The sequence below is a fragment of the Pinus tabuliformis genome, chromosome X (genome assembly GCF_031772625.1).
Source record: "Pinus tabuliformis cultivar Carrire ecotype Pingquan chromosome X, CPIR1, whole genome shotgun sequence".
NCBI classification, from domain to species: domain Eukaryota; kingdom Viridiplantae; phylum Streptophyta; class Pinopsida; order Pinales; family Pinaceae; genus Pinus; species Pinus tabuliformis.
Window position 1 is genome coordinate 1,298,648,994 of NC_142308.1, and position 11,478 is coordinate 1,298,660,471.

The 11,478-nt window shown below is 33.0% G+C and overlaps 1 protein-coding gene across 1 annotated transcript; it reads left to right on the forward strand.

The window, feature by feature from the left end:
• The first annotated feature begins 246 nt into the window (after positions 1 to 246).
• On the forward strand, positions 247 to 10,392 carry LOC149144804 (F-box/FBD/LRR-repeat protein At1g13570-like). Its single transcript, XM_089452274.1, has 3 exons — positions 247 to 1,278; positions 1,533 to 1,776; positions 10,361 to 10,392. The coding sequence occupies exons 1-3, from the start codon at positions 247 to 249 to the stop codon at positions 10,390 to 10,392; spliced, it is 1,308 nt and encodes a 435-aa protein (XP_089308400.1).
• The last annotated feature ends 1,086 nt before the right edge of the window (positions 10,393 to 11,478 follow it).

Consider the following 11,478-nt stretch of genomic DNA (forward strand, 5'->3'; position numbering starts at 1 on the left):
CTGATCTCCTCTTGCATAAGATGTGACCAAATTCTCTCCCATCTTGACAATTTCTCCCGACCATTAGCAGAGTCCTGATAGGAATGCCAACTCTTTGAAAGACCAAGGAGTGTATAAAAGGGTATCGATTCACATACAATATCAGTTCACGACGAGCGTACCAATTCACATAGAATAATTCAATTTTGCATCCGCTCATCTCTGTGTTTTTTTATTATACTCACCATTTCCCTGTAGTGCATCATTATGTCTCCTACTTCAGACATTATTTCCTTGCTACCGGAAGATCTGCTCTGCCTTATCCTTTCCAGAATTCCAGTAAAAGAGGCAATCCGATGCTCCATCCTCTCCATGAGATGGAGATTTCTTTACACCCAAATCTCCCAAATCACTCTATCCCCCTATCTTCTGTTGGGCCCTGTCACTCCTGATCCACTCTCCATCGCAAAAGTGGAGAATATAATCTCCAATATTCTACTTTTGCATTCATCGGATCTGGAGGCATTTCATTTATCCAACGACATTAGCGAATGGCAATATGGCATTGATCGCCAGTGGCGATTTAACCGCCCAAGCATATCAAAATGGGTGCAGTACGCAGCACGGAAGAATGTCCAACGCCTCACTTTGCGTGATTCCCCTGTAAGTGAAATCCCGCCTCCCGCCCTCTTCTCCTGCAATTTTCTTACGGAGCTCACACTTTCTAACTACATTCTCTCCCATCTCCCCACCGATTTCTCTGGATTCAGCCATCTCATTACTTGCAACTTGCATAATATTGAAATCACAGATGACTCCTTAGCCTGTTTTATTTCCCTTTGCCCACTGTTGCAAAATCTGAAGTTAAAGAGATGCAAAGGGCTGTGGAAACCCGTCATCTCTGCTCCCAACGTGATACATTTAGATGTGGATTATGGGATGGAGATTTTAACTGTCAATTGCCCCAAACTTATAACTATGAAAGCGTACTTGATAAAAGATCTAAGAGTGAACGGGGTGTTGCTTCATGAGTTTTCCTATAATGTAACTCATCTTGAAATGCAGCAGCCTGGCAGTAATTTGATCAAATTGTCAATGGAGTTTTGTAAAGGGGAGCCAAACGATTTCTCGGCAGAGAGATTTCTTGGGATAGTGGGGAGTTTCAAAACTTTGAAGGAACTTGAGATTGGCGTTGGGTCATTGGTTAAAGGGGAAGAAGAGATGTTGGTTCCTTTCTACAAGCTACTCCAGAGGCTTCCCAATCTCGAGGGTTTGGAGATTCGCGGCATGTGTATTCGGGTAAGGAATTCATTTTTATGCTAATTTCTCCAAATTCTTATTCTCATTATACATGAGCAATGCATATGCCAATGGTTTCCATGGTATGATGACAATATGGAGTCCAATGCTGTGCTCGTTATTTATGTGATGTGTATTAATGTGCATCGTGGGTGTGCATCAGCAAGGGCTAGATAATTCCTCTTTGTATTTGTTTGTTGGAAAAATATCATCTAGGGCAAAGTTGACTGATATCCTTTTCTAATTTAATGCAGGAGCTAGTGAGAGATCAGGTACCAGCAGATTTAAGCTCTCTGCTGGTTAATCTTCAATTTTTAGGGGTAGATTTAGTCGAACTAGATGAAAGGGAAATCGCCGTTGTAGGTTGCTTGCTTCAGAGCACTCCTGCTCTTAAAATTATGGACTTCAGCTTACCAGAGGAATATTATGAGACACAGTATACAAAGTTTTTGGAAAGGATACTGGAATTGAGGAGAGCTTCCACGCAGGCAAGGATATGCAAAGACTGGTTGTATAGGAGCCCCGCTCAAAGATACCCGCTTCTATAACCGCTGATTAAACATTGATATTGGAAGATAGATATATTTTACAGTATTCAAATGTATTTCAGAGGAATTTTTTCTCGAGGTTTCTTGTTTGAACAATTGATGGTATTCACGGTGCAGGTTTTCCTAAATCACAGTATTATATGTAGAATGGACATGATTTTCAGACATCGATAACAATTGTATCAGTGTGAACATAATTGTAATTTAGGCGTTCAAAGTTTTGACTAGAAGAATTTGTTAAACACCGTGGGCATTAATTCTATTGTTCTTCCTATGGTAATAGATGAGAGATCTGGGGTTCCAGTTTGTGTTAGACCGAGTTGCCATAAATGGACAAGTTCCTCATTCGCATGTTATCCATGATGATGAACCAACACATAGATGATTAAATTTTATTATCGTAGTGGAGTTTCAAGTTACCCAGCTGCTTGTGTGCATGGTCTCAAGTAGAGTAATTCCTTTTATTACACTTAAATATGGATTGTTAATAAAGAATAAGGGACAAATATTTCAACTACTTATCCTGCACTCCAATCCTCCACGCCTCGGCTGTAATAGACAATTTTTGAGTGCTCGTTTGTTGAGGAGATTACATATCTAAGTTGCATTGCATTCAGGTCAATAGACTTACTCAATGCTCCACTGAGGTTGCTTTCAGGTCAATAAACTTATTCAAAGGCTCCCTGGAATATGGAATACAAAATACTAGCAGCGATCCTGTTTATTTTGGATTTAATACTTCTTATTAGAGTTAAAATACATAATTATGGATCTAAGGTTTGGGGTTAACATGTTTTATGTTATTTTATTTAGAAGATTTAATAAGTTTTACTAGGGTTAAAAATGATACATAAACATAAATCTAAGGTTTAGAGTTGACATGGATGTATGTTATTTTTTTCATGTGGAAAATATCTTTATATTTTATGTAAGGAATATATATGTTGGCATCCTCAAGGGACTATTCATTTTCAACAACAAGGCTCAAAGCTATTTCATCAAAGTTCATCATGTGGCGTGCACAAAATATCTTTATATTACATGTGATAAGTTCCAGTTTTAAGGGACTATTCATTTTCAACAACAAGGCTCAAAGCCATTACATCAATGCTTATATGCTGCTTGCAGAAATTGAACTCGTTGGTGCGGAGGATCTCAATCATTCCACCCAACCACCCAAGATAAACCCAATTGACATTGATGTATGCTACTTTATCTATAGGAGCAAGATAAGTTAGTTGTTTTTTATGTCATGATAATGATAAAATAGAAAAGAATAACTCTTTCTTTTTTCTTTTGATTAATTACTATTACCCACACACACTTCACATAAGATCTCTCCACCCCATCTTGTAGATATATTGGTGTGACATTCAGGGTGCTTGGTTCTCCCTTAGTGCCTTCTTGTTCCTTGAAACTCTTGGTCATATCTTGAATGTGCTTTAACTTATCTAATTATATAACGATATTTTTATCCCAAAGATATCCGTTAGGCCAACTTCAAGTTGAGAGTAATCATTCTATATGGTTCATTTTTAGTATGTAAAATATGCTCCCTTGAGCCTAGTGTAGGGGGTCACTATTATCTTTTGGTGTTGTGTTCACTATGGAATCTGAGGTAAATATTGTTTTCTCTTTAGGGACCATATAAGTCATTTCCTACCTGTTATGACTTGAAAGTGTATGGTTATGGCTCTTTTTCTACTTTAAGAAGGTTGAAAGGGTTAGCATGCAATACAAAGGAGATGTGAACCTTGTAGGATGTTGATACAATTAGAAGTTATGAGCAGTGACTTTGAGAACACTTTTTGGGTTGATCTTAACTCATGCAGGCTTGCATTCCTCACTCATAGCTACATCAAGATAGTGGAAGGTCAACACTTAGTTGGTGGTAGATGGAATGAGCATTAGAAAGCACCATTGGTGAGGCGTTGTGACATTTGGTGCCTTCATGGACCTTATGGAAGATATGAGTCTCACATGATGCACGTATCCCAAGATAAAACCAAAATGTGCATAGAGGAGGGGACCTCACCTTGGAGAGCTTCCTTGTGGACTTGCATCTTCTTTCTATACTTGCCACTTGTTTAATGAGTCTTTCATAAAAAATGCTAGCATTAAAGGGGGTCTTAGAGGACCTAAAGGCTCATTTATATAGCAAGAAACACATTCTAGAGGAGTCCTCAACCTTGGGAGCCTCTGAGGAGCCTACTCGTGGCTTCATGATGCCCTCTAGCACCACAAAGTAGAGCATAGGAGAAAAGGAAGGAATGCTAACTTCGAGGAGCTTTCTTGTGGACCAAGGTCACCAAATGACACTTGCATCATGGATGAGTACACACTTAATGAGGATCACTAACTTAGAAGGGCTACCATGTGGACATTATCCCCATTCAAATATTAAATTTTACATATTTTGGAGGGATATTTCATCTTTTCAAAGGTCTTTTTGGGGTTGAGGACACATAATTTGAGGCATTTTCTATATATTTAGAGAAAAGGGTTGTGAAAGAAGAGATTCGATGTGGCCTTGGGCATTCTCAAACAATAAAATAAATCTAAATGGGTGGGAGCTCTCCTCTTCAAAGGAATTTCTTAATAACATTTTAATGGGAGGCATCTAATGGCTTCTTAAGTAAAATTTTAATGTAAATAAGTGTGATTATGAACATAGGAGTTTCAATGGAACAAAAATACCTAGTAAATGCTAAGAACATTGTTTTTTTTGCAGGTAAAGGAAAAAGGGTTAACAAAATATTTATGCTTGCGTCTTTTATTTTATTTTTTAGGTCAAATGGATATGTTAGTCTATTTATTTTTTAGGTAAAATGGATATGTTAGTATATGTAGATCTGTTGGTGTAATTCTCTTTCTTGAAGTTGGTGCAAAGGTGTAATTCTATTTCTTTGAGTTGCTTTTACTCTCTTGTGGGCTATTTTGGGATAGAGGAAGTGGCTTTGCTATAATCTATTAGATATTAATTTGATTTGTTAATAAAGAAATTGTTGGATGCTCATTCATTTTTAAGGCTGTGTTATTGTTTTCTTTGTATTGATTGTTGCATGGTACACTTTGATGATGATTATTGGATGTGAAATTGTATGTTTAGGAACATTTGTTCAATATTTTTATATTGTAAAAACCCTAAAAACTCCATGCCCAAATAATTTGATTTTGAGATCTGCATTTAAGAATGGATTAATGGTTTTATTCAAAGTTTTTTTCTCCTTGTATTTTTAAGATGTTTTTAGTATTTGTTTTTTTAAATTATTTTTTAATTTATATAATACTTATTCAATGAAATAATAAAAACTGTTTTTTTTAACTATTTTTATTAAAGTTTATAATTTTTTTTAACTATTTTTATTAAAGTTTATTCAACTAGTTTTTAATAGTAAAGTGTAAAAGTGTATAAAATTTGAGTTTTAATTCTCTAGATTGATTTTTCAATTTTTATGATACTAGAATATATAAAATCATATTTAGATATCAAAATTATTTTTCAATTATTTATAGAATTGAGAAATATTATGTTTTGATTGAATAATATATTTTAGCATGAAAATTTGCAGTCATTAATTTGATGTTGTTGTCACCTTCATAGTTTATAACTTCATATAAATTGTTTATTATATAACAAACACAATATATAGTTTACCAAAAGCTTACAACAACATGAATAATCTATATTGTTTTTATGTTCTCTCATCATATATTTTAATTATTGGAATAGATTTATTTTTTGAATTTTATTATTTTTTTTAATATTTAGTTTTTAGGTAGTTTAATGGTTAATCATAAAAAAATATTAATAATTTAATATAATTTTAGTAAACTAACATTTTAATTACATTTTCTTTTTAATTTAATGAGGAAGGTGTTGTCATGTAAGATAATGTTAGTATAGATTATATTAAAAAAATATTTCTATTAAAAAATAGAAAAAACAATGTCCACCAGGTCTTGGATAGATGATTGGGTGCTCTGTTAAAACACTCTTTGATGTCAAGTCACCAGTTCAATTCCATTCAATTACCAGAGGTGGTGTATTGGACATGATGAAGGTGTAGTCCTCCCAAATATATATAATCTACATGTTGCATTAAAAAATTAAAATAAGGATGATTCATATTTTTAAATGTGATATTTTAGAATCACAATTTTATATTTAAAATTACAAGCAATTCTTTTATTAAATTGTTGTTGTTTGTTTTTTCAAAGATGTTTTACAATTCAGTATGGGGAAATGTTGTCAACATAAATTAGATTAGGGTTACATAACATTAAAAAAATAATAATAAAAAAATACTTACATTAAAAATAGGAAAAGCAACTCAATTTGTTAAGATCTCAAAGGTTTACTAGTATATAATGCTCAAATTCCCCAATTGTGACCTAGAATTAGGGTTAGAGAACATTAAAAAATAATAATAAAAAAATACTTACATTAAAAAGAGGAAAAGCAGTTCAATTGGTTAGAGATCCCAAAAATGGTCAAATCCCCTAATTGTGACCTAGTTTATGAAGAGGAGGATGGGCCATACTAGTAGTTAGTAGTTTGTAGGTAAAATGGATATGTTAGTCCATGTAAATCTGTCAGTGTAATTCTCTTTCTTGGAGTTGCTTTTACTCTCTTGTGGGATATTTTGGCAAAGAGGAAGAGGCTTGGCTTTGATATATTAGACATCAATTTCATTTGTTAATGAAGAAATTGTTGGATGTTCATTCATTTTGAAGGTTGTGCTATTGTTTTCATTTTGATGATGATTGCTAGATGTGAAATTGTATGTTTGCGAACATCTGTTCAATGTTTATATATATATATATATATATATATATATATATATATATATATATATATATATATATATATATATATATATATATATATATATATATATATATATTCCAATTTAATATGTTTAACATGTAGTTATTAGTAAATTCTATGGGGTCTACGGCCTATCTTCCTTTTCATAAATCTCATTTTTCACACATTTCACATTACTTCAATCACCAATTACCCTACTCTTGGGATGATGTAAAATAATATAATTATTCTTTTAAAATGTTTTTGGTATTTTTTTCCTTAAATTATTTTTTAATTAATATAATACTTATTCAATGAAATAATACAAAAGTTTTTTTTAACTATTTTATTAAAGTTTATTAAACTCGTTTTTGATAATAAAGTGTATAAAATTTGAGTTTTAATTCTTTAGATTGATTTTTCAATTTTTAAAATATTGGAATATAAAAATCATATTTAAATATCAAAATTATTTTTCAATTATTTATAGAAAAGTATTGCATTTTGATTGAATAATATATTTTAGCATGAAAATATGCAGTGATTAACTTGATGTTGTTATAGGATTCAGATAAATTGTCTATTGTATTAGAAACAATATATATAGTTTACCAAAATTTTACAACAACATGAATAATCGATATTGTTTATCTATTGTATAACAAACCATATATATAGTTTACCAAAATTTTACAACAACATGAATAATCGATATTGTTTTTCTATTGTCTCTATCATATTTTATTTTAATTAATGGAATAGATATATTTTTTGAATTTTATTATTATTTTTAAATATTTAGATTATAGGTAGTTTAATTGTCAATTATAAAAGAATATTAATAATTAATATAATTTAAATAAATTTTAATTTTTTTTTTTTTTTTTTAAAGTTTAATGAAGAAGTTGTTGTCATATAAGATAATGTTAGTATGTTAATTATAAAAGAATATTAATAATTAATACAATTTAAGTAAACTAAAATTTTAATTATATTTTTTTTTAAGTTTAATGAGGAAGGTGTTGTCATATAAGATAATGTTAGTATAGATTATATTAAAAAATAGAAAAAACAATGTCGAGGGGTCTTGGTCCTTGGATAGACAGTGATTGGGTGCTTTGTTAAGGCACTCTTTGATGTTAAGTCACCGGTTCAATTCTGTTCAATTTAGTTCAAACACTCCTTGATGTTAAGTCACTGGTTCAATTCAATTCAATTCAATTCCCTAGCCTGATCAGGGTGATGTATTGGACATGATGAAGATGTAGTCCTCCAAAATATATATAATCTACATGTTGCATTAAAAAACTAAAATAATGATGATTCATACTTTTAACTGTGATATTTTAGAATCACAATTTTATATTTAAAATTACAAGCAATTCTTTTATTACTTCTTGTTTTTTTTTTTTTTTTTTTTTTGTCTCAAAGATGTTTTACAATTCAGTGTGGGGAAATGTTGTCAAGGTAAATTAAGTTAGGTTTAAATAATAATAATAATAAAATAATTACATTAAAAAGAAGAAAAGAAGCTCAATTGGTTAGAGACCCCAAAGGTTTACTAGTATATAAGGCTCAAATCCCCCCAATTGTGACCTAGCTTATGGAGAGGAGGAAGGGCCATAGACTCCACAGGTTTACATTGTGACCTAGCTTATGGAGAGGAGGAAGGGCCATAGACTCCACAGGTTTACTAGTAGTTAGTAGGTTGTTGGGTTCCTCTGGGATACCAAAAAGAGAAGAAGAAGAAAAAATACTTTAAAATTTGGCTTACAACATTTGTTATATTGCAATTTTGTTTTTATTGATAACAATAAATTTTTTTATTTTAATTAATAATATGCATATCACATTAAAAATTAAAATTGTGTTAATTCATATTCTTAATCATTATATTAGAACTTCTATTTAATTTAATCAATAAATATATAAATACTTAATATTTACAATAAACTCTTATTGTACTTTTTATAGCCAACTAGGGGTATAGTTTGACTCCAACCTTCAATTAGAGTTATACATGTAATCCTTCTAGAGCCTTTTTCATAGTGCCCATGTGGCTGGCCCATTTTCCGTGAGTAGTAGAGGCTAATGTCATAGTCATTTTTATTGCACCCCCTATGCTTGTAAATATAACATTGTATTGCTAGCTTGGGAGCCAAAACTGGATGAAGCAAAACTATGCGAACACTTGAAGAATGAATGTAAACTTAATGACAGGCATGAACACACAAACAAATAGATCCATAGTCTGAGGGGTAGGGCTCATTTTGTGCCGTGAGCAAGCCCATGGTCAGTGGCCTTGTTTTTTTGTAGCCCATACCCAGTTGCATTAAATTCCCAACTCCTTGATTGACCACTCAACCATCGATGCTCACAAAAATTGAAGAGATGAGATGGGGTAATGGGTAGAGGCCGACGCTCATTCCTACTTCCCATCATGGATCAAGGTTGGGGAACCAAGGCCTCAGGAATAAATAAGGGAACTCGTGGGAAAGAAAACAAAAGGAGATGGGGGAAGAAGTGGGAGGGAAATAGTGAAAAACTTAGTACACAACAATGAGAAACAATTGGTTGTAGGAGAAAATTCCCTAGAGGATATTGAGCTGGGAGTGAACTGAGCAGAGCTGGATATTGTGACTGAGCTTGTACTTAGAAAATTGGGTTGTTATCCCCTATGTTTTTTCTCTTGATGCCATTGCGCTTTGTTTATTTAATCTTGAATGGTCAATGGGATGCTCATTGGATGATCGAATAACCATGGTGCTTTCTATATAATTTTTAGCCACTTGGACAAGGTAATTTGAGTCACTATGGTGCTTTCTAGAGAGTTGTTAACCACCTGGACAATGGAATGCAGGCCCCTATGGTGCTTGTTATGAAAAGACAAGACAACGATCACTTGGATAGTGGATTCAACCTCCTGGACAAAGAAATACTCCACCTGGACTTTGGGTCAAGCCCTATGATGAAAATCAACGGAGTAAGTGAGTCATTGTGGTTCTTACTGCTAAAGGGCAATTGCGAAACCACTTGGGTGATGGATTCCATCTCTTGAGTGTTTACCAAGCCTTGGTGTGAAGTATCCTTAAGCATGTATCCCTCAAAGTTTGGATATGTCTCAAGGGTGGTCAGTTGTAAGAATATTGCAATGTAGTTGAACTATGGTTGGGTGGAGATTGGAAGTCCCTCCTTCATTTTCCAACCATCTTAACATACTCAGATAAGTTAATGCAACTTTGTGTTAATCCTTGATTTGAATGTTGTATGAATACAAACGTTTAGTATGGGCCCATGAACATGTATGGATGTTATTGACTTATTGACTAGTATAATCCTTCATTATGCTCATACTTTTTATGTTTTCATATATGCTAAGTAAATGATAAATGACTAGATATTGTTGGTTTTGGTTGTGCTCCCAATGAATGTGCTAAATTGCATTATTGATGGAAGAGAAGTTATTGTGCTTCTCTCAACCAAATCCTTGAATCTCATAGGGTAGGTGAGATAATGGGACACGTTTCCCATCATTTTTTATGCCCTATTTTCAAGTCACTGATTAAGATATGATTTACTATTGAGAAGTGAAGTAGGAAAGGCTCAATTTGACTTAGCCTAGGTCAAATTAGAAAAATTTGAATTTCCACATCAACAAACAACTTGCATGCAATTAACTCGTGTGTCATGGCTCTTGTAACTCAATATACTCAATAAATTCGAGTTAGAGGGCTTGTAGTTCAGTTAAGCATGTGATTGCTAAATTTTAGTAATATAGTTTAGTGTTATCTATTTGTGTTCAGTTAAACTAGTTCTAATTGTTAATAGAACTAGTGGAAGGTCAGTTGTGCAATGGGACAATAGTCTAACTCAATGATTATCCAGTTAACTGATCAATAATCCTAAAATAAGTAGTGCATGAAGAGAATTCGAGTTCCTCAGCTATGGTGGAGTGTAACCACCTACTCCCACATTTTTCCAAGCTAACTGGTCCACCGGGTAAACATGTGATGAGAGGCCACTATGATGTGATTCAACTCCCCATCTATAGTTAGGGAAGTGGAACTGATGGAACTAAACTAAACTGACCTTCTATACATGCTATATAACTTTCATGAGCCAACCAACCCTTCCATGTGCTTAACAAATGAGGCAACTTGCCTTTTCACTAACCTACCACCCTAGTCGCTCCAAAAACAAGGCCTCCCAGTGATTGTCGACTTTTTCCAGTAGTTCTATGCTAGAGACCCCATATTCTTAGCCACTTTTCTAGGTCTAGGACTCAGACGACTGCCTAGAACTCTATGAGAATTCCATAAATGATAAATAACACTAAAGCAAAGGTACTAATGAAAACATTTGATCAATGACTTGAGTGGACCCCTACTAGCCATGATAGGCATTTCATCAAACATGTCACAATTATGCATTCTATAGGTATCAACAACATATCTAAGCATAAGGGTCTCATACTTATGTGAGAATCTCTAAGAAGCATTGATGCCTTATCACAATAGCCACATTATCAAATATTAGGTCATATATTAATTGTTCATTCATATACTAATCAATATATGATGAGAGCCATATATCATCACTATATAAAACATACTAATAACTAGCATATAACCAACATAAATAAAAAGCATATAGAAACCATATAAACCACATAATAACAAGTACATTTACCCATCAAATACAAGAGGAAAAGAGCTCTTATTGACACACGCAAAATAAAACTAGGTCTGAGACTTCCACATACTACTCGGTTAGGTTAAGGTATTTGTTTGACCAGCTGAATATAAATTCCAGGCAAGCTAGATGGTTGGCCACCCTCAGTGA